General features: G+C 42.4%; 1 protein-coding gene and 2 long non-coding RNA genes across 3 annotated transcripts; all 3 read left to right on the top strand.

Moving 5' to 3' along the window:
• The first annotated feature begins 2,641 nt into the window (after nt 1-2,641).
• Nucleotides 2,642-3,565, top strand: LOC137894212 (uncharacterized). Its single transcript, XR_011105471.1, has 3 exons — nt 2,642-2,851; nt 3,207-3,316; nt 3,465-3,565. It is a non-coding gene; the product is annotated as an uncharacterized lncRNA (long non-coding RNA).
• LOC137894213 (uncharacterized) lies at nt 3,565-5,099 on the top strand. The gene is made up of 2 exons (XR_011105472.1): nt 3,565-3,864; nt 3,977-5,099. It is a non-coding gene; the product is annotated as an uncharacterized lncRNA (long non-coding RNA).
• Nucleotides 5,100-6,181: 1,082 nt separating this feature from the next.
• LOC137893654 (beta-1,4-N-acetylgalactosaminyltransferase 3-like) lies at nt 6,182-18,466 on the top strand. The gene is made up of 19 exons (XM_068739075.1): nt 6,182-6,422; nt 8,332-8,390; nt 8,504-8,587; nt 9,280-9,375; nt 9,910-10,000; nt 10,105-10,205; nt 10,305-10,372; nt 10,877-10,955; nt 11,117-11,183; nt 11,376-11,510; nt 11,639-11,748; nt 12,317-12,414; nt 12,655-13,089; nt 13,736-13,953; nt 14,378-14,531; nt 14,609-14,681; nt 14,766-14,919; nt 15,349-15,475; nt 16,090-18,466. The coding sequence occupies exons 1-19, from the start codon at nt 6,287-6,289 to the stop codon at nt 16,199-16,201; spliced, it is 2,397 nt and encodes a 798-aa protein (XP_068595176.1). The 5' UTR covers nt 6,182-6,286; the 3' UTR covers nt 16,202-18,466.
• The last annotated feature ends 1,704 nt before the right edge of the window (nt 18,467-20,170 follow it).

Here is a 20,170-nt window from a genome sequence, read left to right as displayed (position 1 = left end):
CGATTGGGGGTCAAAGGAAGCACAATTATATATATAATGTCACTGATCAAACCATACAGGGCAATGCAGCCTCATGGTAGTACGGGTAGTGCGGTTAGCAGGAGCTAACGTAGCATTGCTAGTTTCTCCCTTGTGCCGGTCTCAAGCCCGGATAAATGCAGAGAGTTGCATCAGGAATGGTGTGGTGTTGGTTGGAAATAAGAAGGCAGTAGCAGTTCCAACCACTTAACTTTATCAGAACAGCCTTAGTACATCTTTAGTACATCTTTAGTACATCTTTAGTGCATCTTTAGTACATCTTTAGTACAACTCGCACTGGAAAATCAACTCTGCATTCTTCTTCTCTCATTCTCTCTCTCGCTCCTCTCGCTTCTTCTGCAGTGCCTATTTCTCAACATCAGAGTACTGTTAAACCTGGTCTTGAGCCATGCGAGGTATGCGGTAAAATTCAGGAGGAATCTGGCCCACTACGACAATAATGTAACGGACGTCTGGAGGTTATTTAGGAACATGGTGAGGAGGACAATAACGACACTACATAAAAACATTGATCACGAAGACTTTCTGCAGGGGTTTATTGAGGGGAGCACTTTGGTTCAAATGCACGGTGATGCACTGAAATTTAATTTTGACTGAGTTACTGATGTTCGGTTTTATTTATTTGTTTTGATTTGGTGGGAGGCCAAGTGTCTGTCCGCCATTATGTTTCCTGAGTTTATGTGTTTATGATTTGGTGAGAGGCCTCGTGTCTACTCACCCTTATGTTTTGCTATGTTTATGGTTTTATGATTTCGGTGCCGGTTTGGAGCACGCATGAGTATGCATGTATGGACTGCTGCCACCCGTTTTTATCAATGTATATATTGTGAATTTGTAAATAATATGACATTTTTGATAATAAAAGATAAAAAAAAAAAAAAAAGACAGTATCTCCGCCTGTCACGCAGGAGGCCGGGGTTCGATTCCCTGACGGGGAGATGTTCTTTGTATCCAGGCATCCGGCGTAAATATTTTCCAAAGAAATTAAGCATGCAATCAACTTTTGATCTTGATCAAAAGTTGTACTTTAGTACAACTCTCGCTGGAACATCAACTCTGCATTCTTCTTCTCTCATTCTCTGTCGCTCCTCTCGCTTCTTCTGCAGTCCCTATTTCTCAGCATCAGAGCACATGCGCCCTCTTGTGGCGAAAGCATATCAATCAATCAAACAATCAAAATCTTTATTACAGACACAATGGTCCAATTAAAAAGCACACATAACATTTACAACATTTACAACGTTTACACAGTAAACACAGTAATCCTACAATAACATCAGGTACCAATGACACCAAATACCTGAGTTAAACTTCACAGCACTTAGGCTTGGCTGAGCCAGTGTTCTGATGACGTCATTCCCTGAGTCATGCAGCCGACATATAAACCTGTATGACAGGTGTCTCAGCTGAGCATTAAGGGTGTTAACCCCGACACCACAGAACATCTCACTGGCGCTGGACCACCTGGGCTTCCTGAGAAGTATCCGCATGCAGTCATTGTATGCCACCCTCAACGTCTGCATGCTGGCCTGTTTGTACTTGATCCACAAGGGGGCAGTATAGAGTGGCGTACAAAAGGCCCTGAAGAGGGTGACTTTGACCGCTTCAGAGCAAAAACTAAATTTCTTCTTCAGCATGTTGGCCTGCGCATACAGCATCCGCCGCTGTCTATACATGTCATCATCATCTCCCAGCTGGTCATCGATGATGTCATCGTCATCTCCCAGCTGGTCATTGATGATGTCATCATCATCTCCCAGCTGGTCATTGATGATGTGGCCCAGATATTTAGTTCTGCTGCAGACAGATAGCACTTGCCCTGACAGATAAAAGTTTGGGAAGTCCAAACCCTTATCCTCTCTGGTTTTGCAAACCATGACGGCACTCTTCTTGGCATTATACTTTACATCAAACCTGATACCATAGCCAGTGCATATGTCCAGGAGCTGCTGGAAGCCAGCACTGCTCGGTGACAATATGGCCAGGTCGTCAGCATACATGAAGTGATTGATCAAGGTGTCACCAAGCATACAACCAGTATTACAGCTGTTGAGCTGCACAGAGAGATCATGCATGTAGAAGTTAAAAAGTACCGGCGAAAGAAGCCCACCCTGGCGGACACGTTCCCCACAGTAAAAGGAGGAGAGACCACATTACCCCACCTAACCTGCATGGTCTGATTCGCATACCAATATGCCAGGATTCTAAGGAGACAGTTTGGCACAGCTCTCTCCCTCAGCTTCAGGAACAGCTTCCGATGGTTCACACGGTCAAATGCCTTAGAGGCATCGATGAAGCCCACCAATACAGAGGAGTTTTTAGCCTTATACATGTCAATCACTTCTTTCAGACCATAAATACAAAGGAAATCTAAATATATATTTTTTATTCAAGGTGTTTTTATTTTCTTTTTGGTTTTTTAAACGCAAATATATAAATTGTAACTCAATAAGAACAGATACGTAGGAGCCTGATCCGTACCCGGGTCAGCAGGTGGCGGTAAAGCTCTTCGTAAAGGTGGCAAGCCGCCGATAAAACCCACGAAGAAGCCGAAGAAAGAGACGAAGAAGAAGAAGTTTAAGCTAATCGTTAATAAGATAAAACAGAGAGACGTCTAGCTTGGTCTGGTGTAAAGATACGCGTGTAATTGTACCTGCTGTACTATGAAGCAGTTTTAGATCAATATTACCGGCGCTTTCTGGGGAAATGGGATTTGGTGTTATGGGAGAGCCACGGAGGTCAGACGAGCGGTGGGCAGCACACAATGTCAACACCGCCGCTCTGACAGCGGCCTTTTGACGCTCTGGCCCCGGTGAGGATGATGCACGTTACCCTGGCATTAGTCAGAGAAAGGCTTTTTACTGGCGGTGTTTTGCATAAACGTGGCGCATCCGGAGATTCGCCGTATCACCGTATGCTACTTTCCTTGCTAGCCTTCCTCTGCTGACACATTGCGGCTAATGGAAAGATGCTTTTTGCGTTTGTAAAGGGGAGTGCGTAGGCTGTTTTAGAGTTAAAATGCAGCCGCAATCTAATTTATTGAAATCGAGGTAGGGCCTCTCGACACTGTCAACAACGAACCGTATGCTAAATGTTAAATGTTGTGACGACAACCTTAATTACAGCAGCTGACTCTGACTCAATCTGACTCTTATTGTTGTTCACAGATCGACGTGATATCAAAATCATGCCTGGGAAACTGAAGGCCAAAATAGTGGCAGGCCGCCACTTGCCTGTGATGGACAGAGCCAGTGACCTGACTGATGCTTTTGTAGAGGTGAGAAATCCTGATTTTATTATCATCATTATTATTAAAATGATCGTTTGGGGGTTTTGGGGGGGTTAGTGAACTCCATGTGGTTTTTCAATGCTTTTATTAGTAAAAATGGTATTTAAAAATGTGTCTTTTGCATTTTATCTCCCAGGTTAAGTTTGGAAGTACAACTTTCAAAACGGATGTCTGTCCCAAATCTCTCAACCCTCGGTGGAACTCGGAGTGGTTCAAATTTGAGGTGCGGTAACGCGACGTGGAGCCCGTTTGATCGTGGTAACATGGATCACATTTCTGTTCCCATCTCCTTGAACACTCGTATCCACGCTCGCCTTCGTCGTTCTGTCTCCTCGATTTCTAGCACGAGCTAACTTCAACATTTTTCAACTATTTTCAGTAACTGTGGAGGGTTCTTCTACGGGTCGTGTGTTTGACCAGAGAGAGTTGAAGTTTGAGATCGGGGATGGAGAGCATCTTGGTTTTCCGGCTGGAGTGGAGAAAGCTATCATGGCTATGGAGCAGGGAGAGGAGGCTCTCTTCATCATAAAGCCCAAGTATGATCATACGTGCAGCTAATTCATTGTCTGCTACGACTTCAGTATCGTGGCAGTCCTGCTTTATAGCCTGCATTTGAGAAGAATGATAATTTAATCATATTTGCTGTAGGTATGGCTTTGGGAGTACAGGAAATGCAAAAGAAGCAGAGAAGGTGAAGACGGGTGGGAAAGAGAACGGAAATCCTGATATGGAAATTCAGAACGGAGACAAGGAAGTTGAAAATGACGCAAAAGCGTAGCTGAAGATGTGATTATGTGTTATCTGTTCTTCAGCTGCGTGTGTGTGTGTGTGTGTGTGTGTGTGTGTGCGTGTGTGTGTCAGCGAGAGCACTGATCCCTTGCGTGTCCCCTGTATCTCTTAGTGTCTGGGCTTTTTGCAGTGGAGTGGGTGGGGCCATCCCAGTTGTGGGATGTGGTTGGAATAAATCTATTTTCTGCCACATCTTCACCCTGAACTCGCTCGACCCACATCTTTTATCTGTGCATGTGTTTTCAAAGCATTCTGGGTAGTAAAAAAAAAAAGTTCAGAATTTCTAACGCTCACCTGTCAAGGGCTAGACCATTCACCTTGTACTACCCTCTCCTTACGTTTTAAGCTATACATCCAGCCCTCCTCATGGGCCTACTGATCAGTTCCTGGAGATGTGATGTGTGTGTGTTGGGAATGTTAGCATGCTCGTTTCCCAGAGTACGCATGTAGCAGCACTGTGGTTAGGTAGAGAATTAAGATGTTAACCGTGACTCGCTTTCAGATTCAAAGCTTCTGTCTTCTGATCTAAATTTGAAGCTCCCTATTTGCCTGTGGGGTAAATGACTGTTCACTTTTTTTATTTGGACATGTTGAATTTGTACTTGTGGTTGTAATTTCTCTATCAGAATAATTATTACAGCCAATTACTGAACTGGAATAGTTGCATTTCAAACCAGCTAAAGAGGACGTGACTCAAGTAGTAGTTAAATGTTGGGTCTTAATTTACTGGTAAATGGTAGCTGTATAAACTTGTGAATATATGGCTCATCACAGCCAGGCTGTAAAAGATGGTACACCTGAGGAACATGTGAACTGTTTGTTTTATTCACCAGGTGGGGCAGAAACTGGACAGGAAGCTCTCTTCTGTGTTTCGGGTGTTCGTCTGTTGGGTTGTGTTGATCTCTTCCTCTGTTCTGTTGGACGGGTCGCTGCTTGGTCTGCCCTGACTGAAGGATATATAATAAATAAATACATAAAAATGTGACGGTCTTACTTTCTTACCTGTTTCGGGTGTTGTTCCATTAGTTTCCAGTTACAGCCGATAAATGACTTGCGTGCGCTGTGGAACGTGTCGGGTATCGACTGACGCAAAAGACTTTAAAGAAAATTGCAGATTATATTTAACATGAATTTTCTTCAAAGGAACAAGATGTCTAAATTAATTTATTCCACTTGAACCCCATCTTTAGATGTGAAGAGTATCATTTCCAAGTTGGGACCTGTTATTTATTTTGCTGCAGGACTTTGTGTATTCAAGGTTGGATGTCGATGATGATGGAGGATGCGTATTTGAGTTCCGGTTTTTGTGCCTGTTTTGCCTCCCAATCTGAAACCACAGGATTTAATAGGATCTCGGCCCTCCCTTTTATAACAGCTTCTTCTGGGAAGGCTTTCCACAAGGTTTGGGAGTGTGTTTATTATGGGAATCGTTGCGACTTCCTTCCCTGTGTTGGGTCCTGCGTATTTATCCGACGCATTTATTTGAGGCCCAAGTACGGCGATATACGAAGTCAGAAAAAGATATTGCATAGATGAATAATGTATGATGATGATGAATATATTTATTAGATAGAATGTTAGAGTACAAGTACAGTCACACAGTAGCATGTATTACAGTACAAATAAAGTCAAACATCCTGCCTAAGAGGAGCATTTTGAAAATTACACTTTTACAGAATGTTGCATTCGACGCGGACAACTTAATTTCTTGAAGGTCTTTTCTCAGATTCTTGTAGAATTTGTGTTCCATCACCTCCATCGACACAGAAGACATGCTTTTACTTTGAAAGCGGAGCCACTGTTCCTCTGTATTCCTTTTCTGTTTGTGCTCGTGAAGTTGAGGGGATGGTTTATTAGTTTGGGAGTTCACTGCGGCTCCGGCTGTTCGCGTTTTCTCGTGCGTAATTCGTGCGCGACTATTTGGAGGACCCCAGCCGGCAGCCCGTTCGTCGGAAGAACAAGAAACCTTTTCCCCAAAACATTCCATGTTCGGGCGCCTTCCTTGTAAAACAGTGCTTCTCACTGGTCATACTGGGATTTTTCGCGGGATGCGAGCCCCTAGAAGCTGCGCGCACTGGGAACATCCTCCGTGCCAGTGGCGCGTCTGAGGCGCGCAGGCTCGTTTTGGCGTCCCATGAATAACTTCAGAGGTTTCGCTCCAGACTTGAGATGATGTCGTTGCTTTTCCTCTCGAAGAAGCTGCGGCGCAACACCAGATATCTGCTTCTCCTTGTGATCTTACTGGCCGGACTGGCCGTCTACCACGAGATGGTCGCTGTTAACAGAATATGGACCGGCGCCAACAGTAAGTTCCAACGAAAGGTTATTGTTTTAATGTACATGTCTACTATTAGACATGTATTACTACTATAATAACTGATATGAAGGGCTCATTACGCAAAGCGAGCATGTGTGAAAGCAAGGAATGAACTAAAGGGACTTTTTTTTTTCCGTTGCTTCGCTTCAAGTGGGAAGGTAACAGCATCTAATTGTAATTAAATAAGAACTGACTTTGCATTCGTCGTTTATTGAGTCCACTGACGCAGCGCTGCCAGAGTTGTGTGTGCGTAAAACGCACTCACGCACACACACACACACATTTTCTAGAATGGCCCCGCATTCCCCTTCACGTCCTGCATGTTTTTGTTCTCCCAAAGTCAAATTCATGACTCTGGAAACTGTATTTTTTAACTGTCTTTGCCACACATTTAAATTTGGAGAGTAGTATTTAGAGTTGTTTTATTTTACATTTTTAATGTTGTATTTTTTTACTTTTACGCTTCACGATTCCGGATGCATTTGTACAGGAAACATGAGCCTGCAACAGGTGAGACAACTTTAAGAGGTGAAGCAGTGTGTTTTTGTTTTAGAGGGGGGGGGCTCTCCGGTTGTAGGAAGTCAAGTCTCACACTTGGTAATAAAGCTTCCTGCCTGTTTTGGTGCAATCACAGCAAAGTATGACAAAGGTGTGCCACCACATTGGTGGTAGATTAAAATAAACTATGTCTCTACCCACATGTGAGAAATAAAAAAAGAAGATGACAACAGCACTTTGAACAAATATGACGTGTCAGCTCAAAATATTTTAAAAACATTACCTGTCTAGTGTCTATACGCATTCTTGTGCGTGCTCCAATTATCCATCCATGATTGAAATTCTAACACAATGACAAGCGCAATTGTTTTCATTGTTATGTGGATGTTTGTGGATGATTTATGTACGAGGGACTTTCAACGGAAACAAGACCGCACGGGCTTTTTTGAAATGCTCCTCTTAGACAGGATGTTTGACCTCATTTGTACTGTAATACATGCTACTGTGTGACTGTACTTGTACTCTAACATTCTATCTAATAAATATATTCATCATCATGTTTCCATCGATTACAGGAGGAGATGAAAAGGTTATATGCCTTGTGCATCTAATTTTTTTAATGTTCAAGCATGTCTCTTAAAGTGGCAGCAAGAATGTCTCAGGTTCGATTCCCAGTGTAATGTTGGAGTCCTATGTCCTTGATGGAAGGACCACATATCACATACCAATGAGAGACATGGCTGTCTTTCATGCAGGAGTTCAACATATTCCTCTCCTTCTTTTCTTAACTGCACCTCCGGAGACCCAATGATAATGACAGGCTGGGTGTTCACTGTAATTCCAATTCACTGAATGTAATTGCAAGCTCGTAGAAAAAATGCTCCGCCCTGTAAGGATAAGGATGCGGAAGCGTCATGAAAGAATAATATTGGTTACACAGGTTTTTGCTGGGACACTGGCCTTCATTGCTTCAGTAATATACAACATGACCTCACAAAAATCATACGACAGCTTGCTGATGGGGCCCTGAAACTCTTATGGCATCGATATAAATCATCATCCACCAAGTGACTCGGATTAAGTAATTATCCAGTTTTTCTGTGATTATGGCAGAACATTTGACCATGTTCAGCCTTTTTGTTTTGTGCTTTCTTAAGAGGTGAGTGACTGATGTGTACTTTCCACTCTCCACACACCTTCACAACCCAGTTAAATTATTTTCCCATGCTACCAACAAGAAGACAGTCAATCCACATCTATTTTAAGAAAGTACATTTTTTCTTATGAAAACAAAATAATCCTGCAGTAAATCCTGCAGTACAGCATTCAAGTAACTCGATGGTAGCATGTTTTTGCATATTTGTTTGTCAGAACTGCACTGATCTGTCATTTTCATCAGTTTTCTCAGGTATGAATCTTGAAGTCCCCAGTTGGAAGAGAGCAATGTTTGAGAACGGGGTAAGTAAGAGTTGCGCGTGGGGTGGGGGGGGGGGGGGGGGGTAATAGAAAATGTGTCGATGCGAGGTGGGCAGGAAACGGTATAGAAGTGAGTGATTTGGTTTGCTTCTCAGGTCAGAGAGGACCATCAGCTAGACTCACTGGAGGATTCAGCTTCTTTGAGTTCCAACTTCACTCCACAAACCTGGAAACCAGAGGTGTGTCCATTAAGCGCATGCTTAAGAACACTTTTCCTCCTGTGACAACCTGCCTAAACCTGTCCAGCTCCCTCCCACCTCAGTATATTTCCTGCAGTAGAGAGTACTCTGGCAGCTTCCTCTTCACTGTTCGAGTCATGATATTTCCACTCCATTAAGCAGCACGTTGCATTGGACAGTTGTGTGCACGAATAATATCATGTTTTGGGAGAGCGTCTTCTGCTTTTCATTATACAGACCAGTATGATGGTGATGTATGTTGTTTACAGTCTAAACTGAGTTGTGAATTAATGTCGTTCTCATTCTGCATTATTTTAAATCAAATAAAGCATATTTACTTACTTAGTGCCATCCATTGATCCATCTTCCACCGCCTATCCAGCGCCGGATCATGGAGCCACAAGCCTCAGCAGGGATTTCCAGACTTCCCTCGCTTAGTGCCACCCCACCATTTTCTTACCGAGATTCTGAGACAGACCCTACTTTTGCCTCCATCCTAACTCTTTGAAAACGAATAGAATGACTTTTAATGTGTTAAATACATTTAACTTACATTTAATTAATTGATAATAATAACACATTTTTTACAACCTGCCCCAGTACTGAGGCTAAACGGTTTCTGCTGCCGACTGACTGCAGCACAAAGAGTAGCACATTCCCAACGTCACTCTCACGCTCTTCTTTTCTTGCAGTTTGGGGGGAAGGCCAATCTGCACATCTTTGAGGACTGGTGTGGCAGTTCTGTGGGTGACCTCTTCAGGAACATTCACTACCCACTGTATCCTCATGTGAGTCAAAAGCCGTTATGCATGGAATGTGCAGGAACGAGTGCATGCATGAGTCAGCCTTCTGTCAGCTCTTCATTCATTTACATTTCTTCATAATCATATCTTACTAGTATGGCGCAGCGCCTGGGGACCTGGGAGTGGGCTCTTCTATCTCTATCGCGTGGACAACGTGCCTTTGGATTGGCACACCGGGGTGGCGGTCCCTCTTTATAAGAAGGGGGACCGGAGGGTGTGTTCCAACTATGGAGGATCACGCTCCTCAGCTTCCTGAAGGTCTATTCAGGGCTACTGGAGAGGAGGGTCTGCCGGATAGTCAAACGGATTTAGGAGGAGCAATGTGGATTTCGTCCTGTGAATGTGCTTAACAACGAGCTTATGCGGTTCGGTGTGGATAGAGTTTATGTTTCGAAACGGAGAGGAAAGATATTCGGTTTTAAAAAGAAACCGTCTCCGTGTGTACATGGCCTCAGGGTGTATTCTCTCTTTAAGCAAACATGTCTGAATACTCGTTTTCTCCTTCCTTTGCTCATTCAGTCCAGGACCACAGTACAAAAGCTGGCTGTTTCTCCTCAATGGACCAACTACGGGCTCAGGATTTTTGGTTATCTCCATCCATACTCTGATGGTAACAGATGTTTGTCTAGTTGCTGAGTATAAAACCATTTCTATACAACTCCCAAAGATCTTTCCTTCAATTTCTTTCTTTCTGTTTTTTTCTCTATCCATCAGGAGAATTTGTGTTTGCTTTGAGCTCTGATGACAACTCTGAATTTTGGCTCAGTACAGATGAATCTCCCTTCAATGTGCAATTACTGACATGGGTTGGAAAGGTACCCGAGTCTGTCATCTTCTCTGAGAGTAGCTGACCATTTCATTTTATTGCTTGTGCTTGTGTCATATTACATTTCTTATGTGAACATTCTTCCTAGAGCGGGGTGGAGTTTACTGCGCCAGGCGAGTTTGATAAGTTCGCCAGTCAGACGTCCAGACCGGTTGTGTGAGTTGATCATACTGTATTTTGTTGTTAGATTTACATTTCAAAACCAATATGACTAGATTCAGTCAAAAACTGCAGTTGCCCGAGTTTCTCCATTCTCATTCTGGGTTGGCATTTCCATTTGTCATGGAAAGTTCATGTAGCTGAGCCCCCTTTAAAACATATTCATACTTTTTTAATATGTGAGAAATAAGCATACACAGAATAAATACTTTTTAACAGGACTGTACATAAGAGAATATGACCAATCCACTTACCGGTAATAAGCCTCTGGATACAATTCATCTCATTATTGGTTTGTTATTGGCTGTTTTTTGCCTAAGATTCTTAAAAGACCAATGATAAATACATCAACCAAAGTGGACAAAAGGAACCCCAAACAATTCATACTAGTCATTTCTGTTTAGGGGTAATGTGCATTGCTAGTATTAGTAGTATTTTCTTGGCCTAAGGTTTTGGGATGAGATCCAGAGAAACATTTATAACCCTTTTAATGTGTGACAGGCTGTCTGCTCAGACAAAGTACTATTTTGAAGTCATTCACAAGCAAAATGATGGAGGGACTGACCATGTGGAGGTGGCAGTAAGTCATTGCACTTTACAACGTAGAAAAATTCCTTTGCTGTCTTTGTCCCATTTCATTGCTTCCAACTCTGAAGTGTGTGTGTGTTTACTTTCATTTACAATATTTGTAATAGATTTGAAGAGGCTTGACAGTCTAAAGTTGCATTTGTTTTCACACAGTGGCTGCTCCTGGATCAAGATCAAAAGTTCACAGTTATTGAATCCAAATATATCTCCCTTTATGTTAGTAAGTGCAAAAACCACACGTCATTATCGCTGCCCCAGTGAGTCAGGGGAAATCTCCATCCCACCCCTTTTGCTGTTTCTGTGTTCATATACAACAAGAATGTTCAAACATTGCGATCTGTGTCTGTGGTTTTGTTGCCGTGCACGTGCACGTGCACTTCTCTTATTGTTGTGCCCTGTGTTCATCACACAGATGAGGCTGGCTTGCTACTGGGTGATGTCACCCACATTCCGCAGACGGCTGCAACCAACCAGCGACCCTTAAAGGATGAGCGCAGCAGCAAAGCGGACATGTTGAGGAAAGATCCGCGAGACACTCTGTACAGAAGTGAGGGACTTCCCGCTGCACAGATAAACCTCTCCTTTCCCGCTATTCCAGCAGCTTCCTGCAGCCTATTTCCGAATGAAGTTGAGGGCACAAAGTAATCCTATGTTAAACTTTGTGTGTCTTTTCAGTGCCTTTGTTAAACAACAGTTTCCTTCATGGTGTTCTGCCTAAATGCTCATACAAACCTAGCTACATTATCAAAGGCCGGACGGTGCCGCGCTACCATGGACTGAATTATGTACGTATTTATGTAGTTAAATTGCTTCACTTTGCTTCTTACCAGTCGAGTTTGACAGTCGAGTTTGATCTGTTGATCAACAAAAGAATGTCTGTGTGTGACAGCAGTCCCAGAAGAATGCATGATGATAAATTCAGATTCTGCGTAGTTTAAAGAACTGTTGCCAGACAAACGCTGTGGTTGCAGACAGAATTCCATCTCAAAAGTATAAAACATGAAAATGACGCTGGTAGATTTGTCCCACCTCATTGTAAATCCCGTTTTCACTGTTTGTTCTGGAGACTTCAGGGTTCCCAGCACACATATGTACGCTCAACATTCACCGGCACTAACTTCATGAAGAACAAACACCCGAGTATTGTTGAAATTCTAGTCCTAGGAAGCATCATGTGTAGCTTCAAAAAAAAACCTCCATAAATTATTGAATACAAACTTTATTTAGCATAAATTCTGTTCGAAGTAAGAAAGGCACAAAAAAACGCATGCAGTATTTTGTGTTTTTTATCTCAACCCTCAAGTCACCTGTTTGGTTGGGCAACCTTGTAAACACGAGATCTTATCTCCACAGATCCACTTGTCTTACGTCTACCCCAACGACTACACCCGACTCACACACATGGAGACCCAGGAGAGCTGCTTCTACCGCATCAACCCTAATCACAATACGTGAGACGTCACACTCAATGTTCATTGAAAAACCTGACACAATGTTCTACAGTATAGCAGCACACGGTTTTGTATATTCACTCCCAGCTCCCGCCGCATCGTGCCGAAGAACAGTTTCTTTCCTCCAAAAGGCAAACCTTGGCACGATCTTCCCCGATGAACTTCCTCCAAGGCTTTACAGGAACAGGAAATAGCTTCTACTTCTTTACTTAATTTTGTTTTCTGTCCTCTCATCGTCAGGAATGGCTTCTCTCAATACATGACGCTCAATCATCCTGATGAGGAAAATGGCCGAGACAACAGTGTCTCCAGAGTGAAGAGGAATGCAGAAGAAAATGTGGATGGAGAACAGTCAGATATGGAAGGAGAGGAGAACCAAGCAATTGAGGAACCTGAAAGAAAGTCGGGCGTCACAATGGGTGAGGGAACACCTGTTTTGGAACTGGAACAAAGCGTTGACTACAAGGTTGAAGAGGACCACAGCCTACCGGAAGTATTTGACACTGAGGTGAACTGGAGCCAGACATTCCAGGTCAGCCAGCTGGACTTCCACGCAAATCGAGAAGACAAAATAGAGCTGGGCTGCAGCATTTCAGGGAACTTGTTGTGCAACTCCAATGATATTCAGTCTGTCATCACGGTATTCATGGATCAACTCAACCAGAAGCACAAGGGGTAACTAAATATTTCCTCAGCTTAAGATAAGATAAATAAACATCTCATCTTATGGGTTTTCTCACGCATCTACAAATTGAATTTCCGGTACGGTGGCGTAGGGGTAGCGCTGTTGCCATCTGTGCGGAGTTTGTATGATATCCCTGTGTCCACATGGGTTTTCTCCAGTTTCCTCCCGCCTGCACAAAAATGCAATTTAGGTGAATTGATGACTCCAAATTGTCCGTAGTGTTTGAGTGTGTCAGCGTGAATGGTTGTCTGTCTCTGTGTGGCGACACGTCCGAGGTGTACCCCGGCTCTCGCCCATAGCAAGCTGCATGTTACACGTTGATCAAAAGATAAAGATTCGCAATGAATCCTTAAATCCTTAAAATGGCAGATCAAACAATAACTAAAATAACATTCAAATATCCACCGTAAAAAAATGTGTATTAAGCCCTAGATGTTACTAGACCAGTAACCGAACTGAAAAAGTAATCAGTCAGCATTGAAAACCTATTTATGAAAAACAAAATCCTGCTATTAAAGGTTTTGCAGTATATTTATATTTTCTTAAATATACCCCAAATACATAATTATATACCGTACGTACATCTTTTGCTGCATATTTAAATCTGTTTTTCTCTCTCTCTCTCTGCTCTTTCAGACAGTTGACACTGATGCGTGTGATTAACGTCGTGAAACGCGTGGACAAGGATCACGGCAGCCGCCTCCTCTTGGAACTGGAGGTGAAAGATGGAGACGACCAGCTGTTTCGCCTGTCGCACTACGTCTACCATCTCACTGACCGCAGCGGGCCTCAGCTGTGTAATCCCGTGGACTTCCACTGGAATCCCGGGGTCACCGTCCACGTCCTCGTACCTGGTATGCCCACATTGATTTGTGCTTCTAATGCCATTCCATTCAGTGCATATTTCTGTGTATCTTAATGTCTCTTAATTTCTTTTCTGCTAATCACAAAAATGTTTGTCATCAGCGTTGTCAGGTGTCAGACACATTATTCATTTTAGAATTTTTAAATCAAGATATAAATTATCCATGTAACATTTATTTCTTGGACTCAGAATTTGATATACCTTAACTAGACATTGTCAGTATCCACTAATTTAAAGAAACGAAGGCCTCTACTGTGTGTTTTATACCAATGTCAGACTTGGAGAGAGCTCAGCGTTTTATCAAAGTTCAGTTTGGGAGTGATCCTGAGTTGCTCGTCCGAAACGGGAACAAGAACAGTCTTGCTGGGATGAGATTTTAAAACTAAAGATGTTGCTTATTCTGCATCGCTCAGTGAAAAACCAGGCTCGGTGGGTCCAGCAGCTCATTGATGACATGGAGAGAGTGTTTAAAGACACTCAAGATGTCAACTTGAATCTCATCATCGCCGACTTCAGCAGCACTGACATGGATGTGAAGAAGGCTCTGAAGGAATCCACACTCCCAAGGTAGAGGCCTTTACATACTGAGATGGTCAGGTACGTAGGATTGTGTGCGCTCTAACCACAGCTGTGGAACTGCTCAGTTACCAGTACATAAAGCTCGGAGGAAACTTTCAACGCTCTGCCGGCCTGCAAGCAGGCGTCAACAGTATAAAAGTGAGTTTTACGTCATCACTCAGCAATGGGGCATTAAGATGAAGAGACCAACATAGAGATGTAATAATGCCAATTGTCCCTCAGGATGGCCACAGCATTGTGTTTCTTTGTGACCTCCACATCCATTTCCCTTCCTCCATCATTGATACCATCCGGAAGCACTGTGTGGAGGGATACATGGCCTTTGCTCCAATAGTCATGAGGCTGAACTGTGGGGCTACACCATTGGATGCCAGAGGTTGATGCAGATGCTAATACTAAATGTTTTTATTTTCACGGCAGCCCATTCCTTCACAGAAGTAGTTCCTTAAAGCTAAATAGAATAGTAATATTTGTGTTACTGTAGTAAAGCTTTTGAAAAATTCTTAGTTTTGGCTGTTATGATTTGGAATAACATTTGGAATTGCATCCTTAAAAAACATTTGATTTTTAACATAATCTAATGTTTCTCCTGACACCTTCACTCATTCAAGCCAAAAACCTTTTTTTATTTAAATCCCACCATCATAACCAGCTCTGCTGGTTTAGCCTGTTTCAGTGAATGATGTCATATCGTGTTGCAACATGAGCTACTGTAGCCACTGCAATGTGCTGTTTGCATTTGCAGGAGCATTTTGTCTGAACGTGACATCACCTTTAAGTGTAAATGTTATTTTATTCTTTGCAGGTTGGTGGGAGGTGAATGGCTTTGGCCTGCTTGGGATCTATAAATCAGATCTGGAAGCAGTGGGAGGAATGAACACTCGGGAATACAAGGCGGGCTGGGGAGGAGAAGACTGGGAGCTCCTTGACAGGTTAATTTTTCTTTTGAAGACTCATTGAAAATAAAGTTTATGGTAGAGGGCGAGTCAAAATCCCCACCAGCAGATGTTGTGAGATTGTGCTTGAATTATTCTAAATCAATGGATCCCAAATGGAGCACTTTAGAGCCCAGTGAATAATGTTGCACAATTTACCTGAAAGCACATTTAGTGAATGTTTCGTCACGTAAAAAAAAATAAAAAAAAGGTAACTTTTTTTGCCACCTTCATTTTTATGTTGCACTTTCAAACATATAATTGAAGCCATGCATTCATTTTAGATGAGTTGTGTAACAACTGACAACAGATTCCTGGAGAACCAGTTTGACTGGGAATATATGTCATGCCTTTTTGTCCCTCAGTGTGTTGTTTTCCTTTATTTTTTCTTTCAAGAAGCTCCAAAACACACAACAGTCTGCTCAGCATCAACAAGAGAACGTGAAAAGAATCTGTGTTCCTAATGTTTCTGCTTTCCCCATGTTTGGGCTGACAGAATGGAGAATAGGCCTAAAATGTTAACATTATTGTTGTTATTGTGGCTCTAACAGTTTAGGAAACACCGCCTTTCAGATGAACAAAATGAAAAGTCATAATAATCTCTGCTCCAGGATCCTCCAGGCGGGACTGGAAGTCGACAGGATCTACTTGAGGAACTTCTTTCACTACTATCACTCCAAACGTGGCATGTGGAACCACGGGCTGTCGCAGAGAGCCAGCTGATCTTGCCAGCTGCTGCCAAACGATGACCGTGGTCACTACGGTAACAGTAACAGTGCACTTTAAGATCAGGGGCGTGGTTCTTGCTCCCTAATGGTGGCTCCTTCTAATCGACGGAGAAGCTGGAATGGAAAACTGACATCGGCTCACACACTGTCCTTCGGTCGCTTGCTAATGAGATGCTGCTTATGTGCTCAGGGCTTGTTTCACTTGACGTGCTGTTGACTACTACTATGGTACTTCTGCTGTGCCACTGAATGTATTTGAAGATACCGTCATGATCGTGATGCTGGATGCAACAATTGAAATGAAACGACTAAAGCAAAGTACAGAACAAAGGGAAAAAAATATTTTTTTGCTGTGACAGAATGAAATTAATTTGTACATGGACAAGACAGCTTTATGTATCATGTTAATTAAGATAGACTTTATATTGATTACGATTTGTGGGGTTTTTTTTTTTCTTCTTTTGAGCGACACAATAATTCTATAAATAAAATAGTGCCATTAATCAGAAACAGGTTTATGTCAGGGCAGTGTATTTGCAATAAAGTAATTCCTAAGTATAATGACAATTACATAATCGATAATTGTAAGATCAATCAAATAATCATTAAGTGGCGATTAAACAATGCTAAGTAACTTTGACCTACAGGGACGGTAGTAGGAAAATAACTGTCTGCAAAGGTGTGATAAGATGAAAAAAAACAATGTTGCTAGACAGGAAGTAAGCTTCAACAAAAGACCCTCATGCAGCTAAGTTTTGTGGTAAAGGTTTATGGACCGCATCTAGGGTATTGATACTTAGAATTTCCCTTGTACATTGCCTGTTTCCTGTTCTAAGAATGAAAGAATGGGTGCCTATATAAGCAAGATGTTTTCACTCTTCTTCGCTTCACTCAGCCAACTGTTCTACTTGGATGACTGAAGCCCCAAGGCCTTGGTAAAATAATTAAAGACCAATCTTACATAATCATGTGTCTTTATTATACAATTATTCAAAGTAACAAAAACTGCCAACACAACTTGGTGTCAGAAGTGGGATTCCCTGGCTGGTCGCCGGAGCCTGGGTGAACAGTGAAGGCCACCAGATCTGTAGCAGGTCTGCCTCTGAGTCCGATCAGTGTTACGGGGAGAGGACTGTTCACGCTGACTTCTGGTCGCCACCACGGGTCTAAATAAAAGAACAAAAAACTGCCAACACAGCAGTTTCTCGTTTCTACTATTGATGGTACCTTCTGGTGTGTTATTCAGTTACCGCAGAGAAATAAAATTGTTCTACAAGTCAGGAAAAACCTTAAACTGGAATAGCAATGAAAGTCAATGTGATTTGGTTTAGCATGGGAAAGAAATATATGAAAAAGAATCTACAGACAATGTCTGTAAATATTACATTGAGGGTTGTTTTTTAAAAGTATATTTTGTTTTTTCTGTGAAGCTTCCCATTCTAATGGATGGGAAGTATTACTTTCCTTATAAATACAGAGAGGAAATGCTGTGGGTCTAAAGTTATCTTGTATATTTGCCATTTTGGTTTATTGTTCTGAGATGACTGTCTGATTTTTTACATGTCTACCGGTACGTGTGTTTCAAAATCATATATGAAAAAGTATATATACATCATTCTTTTGATGGCATGGTGGTGTGGTGGGTAGCACTGTCGGCGTTTGTGTGTTCTGTGTCTGTGTGGGTTTTCTCTGGTATCTTACCATCACCAAAAACATACAACTTAGGTGAATTAATCCCTTTAAAATGACCATATGTATGAGTGGGTGCGTTTGTCTGCGTTGTCTGTCTCTGTGTGGCCCCACATTGCCCTGGCAATGCATTCTGGGTGTACCCCACCTCTTGCCCGTAGTCAGCTGCAGGCTCCAGCAACACCCGTGACCCACAAGGCGGATAAAGAGGCTGTAGACGAGATGCCTGAGGTCGCCTTGTCTACAAAGAAATGGATGCAAATGCAAATAAATTTGCATTTGCATTTGCAATTGCATTTGCAATTGCTCCCAGTGGCAGCGCCTTGCATGGCAAATAAATTCTGACCCAATGACTCTGATTATGTTTTTCTTTTCTTTCACTAAAGCATTGGCAGCTTTGTTAAAAGTTTGGTTTGGATGTTTCATGTTTATTTCCTGTGTTTTAGATAACTCATCTTTCTCTGTGCTGGAGTTAACCTCTGGTTTATTTATTCTTTCTTTCTCAGGTCCAGTTTGTCCCTATTTGACACTGCTTTGTAAAATTTGATGAATAAATTTCTATTCTCTTCAACTTTTTGTGTTGTGCATTCTGTGTACTTTGGACGTTTTGACATGCTGGTTAAAAGGCTCCATGGCCTATTCTGCCCGGATTCGGATAAGAGGCTAGCACAAGGCGATTATTGATCGTCTTGTCCTGAAGAAGATGAATAAATGAATGAAAGTTTATATCTAAAATTGCTTGGGTAGTTTGTGTCTTAGGAAATCAGCTTCCTTGTTGCCTACAGTTCAATCGAGGAAATATACAACGTGCTCATCGCCAGCCATGCCAGACCTGCGCCATCGTTCTCTCCTGCTGATGCAGATATACGGTAGGTAGATGTGTCAGCCTTGATTCTTGGCTGTTAGTTGTGACCAGCCAGGGTGTCAGCAGTCATTGCTCAGGTTTCATAATGATGGTATAAACACAAATTTGGAAACTTGCCTGACGGACCGCCCTGCCTCCCGCATTTCATCAAATTAGTTTCTGTGGTGTGGCGTTCTTGCAAATTTCATTTTCACCACAGTCTCCGTGTCTCAGATAAATAAGGGAGTTGTCCTTTGGGATTCACCATTTTTATTGTGTTGTAGACTCACAAAAATTGGGTAAGACACTGAACCTCAAATTGCTCCCAGTGGCAGCGCCTTGCATGGCAGCAGTCACCCACTGGAGTATGAATGTGTGTGTGAATGGGTTAATGTGAGGCTTTGTAAAGCGCTTTGGGCACCACAAAGGTGTAGAAAGCGCTATATAAGTGCAGTCCCTTTAGCATTTAACGAAGAAAATGGTAAAAAAAAAAAAAAATAGGAAAGTGATGAGGGACAAACTGAGGCGATTGGGGGTCAAAGGAAGCACAATTATATATATAATGTCACTGATCAAACCATACAGGGCAATGCAGCCTCATGGTAGTACGGGTAGTGCGGTTAGCAGGAGCTAACGTAGCATTGCTAGTTTCTCCCTTGTGCCGGTCTCAAGCCCGGATAAATGCAGAGAGTTGCATCAGGAATGGTGTGGTGTTGGTTGGAAATAAGAAGGCAGTAGCAGTTCCAACCACTTAACTTTATCAGAACAGCCTTAGTACATCTTTAGTACATCTTTAGTACATCTTTAGTGCATCTTTAGTACATCTTTAGTACAACTCGCACTGGAAAATCAACTCTGCATTCTTCTTCTCTCATTCTCTCTCTCGCTCCTCTCGCTTCTTCTGCAGTGCCTATTTCTCAACATCAGAGTACTGTTAAACCTGGTCTTGAGCCATGCGAGGTATGCGGTAAAATTCAGGAGGAATCTGGCCCACTACGACAATAATGTAACGGACGTCTGGAGGTTATTTAGGAACATGGTGAGGAGGACAATAACGACACTACATAAAAACATTGATCACGAAGACTTTCTGCAGGGGTTTATTGAGGGGAGCACTTTGGTTCAAATGCACGGTGATGCACTGAAATTTAATTTTGACTGAGTTACTGATGTTCGGTTTTATTTATTTGTTTTGATTTGGTGGGAGGCCAAGTGTCTGTCCGCCATTATGTTTCCTGAGTTTATGTGTTTATGATTTGGTGAGAGGCCTCGTGTCTACTCACCCTTATGTTTTGCTATGTTTATGGTTTTATGATTTCGGTGCCGGTTTGGAGCACGCATGAGTATGCATGTATGGACTGCTGCCACCCGTTTTTATCAATGTATATATTGTGAATTTGTAAATAATATGACATTTTTGATAATAAAAGA

This window comes from Brachionichthys hirsutus, chromosome 5 (genome assembly GCF_040956055.1).
Source record: "Brachionichthys hirsutus isolate HB-005 chromosome 5, CSIRO-AGI_Bhir_v1, whole genome shotgun sequence".
In the NCBI taxonomy this organism is placed as follows: domain Eukaryota; kingdom Metazoa; phylum Chordata; class Actinopteri; order Lophiiformes; family Brachionichthyidae; genus Brachionichthys; species Brachionichthys hirsutus.
The sequence above is the reverse complement of the archived record's forward strand: the minus strand, read 5'-3'. Positions and strand labels throughout refer to the sequence as shown.

Bases quoted from the DNA above. Each gene is read 5' to 3' on its own strand.
- LOC137893654 (XM_068739075.1), top strand. From the start codon at position 6,287: ATGATGTCGTTGCTTTTCCTCTCGAAGAAGCTGCGGCGCAACACCAGA. The intron at 8,588-9,279 runs GTGTGTCCATTA...CTTTTCTTGCAG, and splicing joins CACAAACCTGGAAACCAGAG to TTTGGGGGGAAGGCCAATCT. The intron at 10,956-11,116 runs GTAAGTCATTGC...GTTTTCACACAG, and splicing joins CTGACCATGTGGAGGTGGCA to TGGCTGCTCCTGGATCAAGA.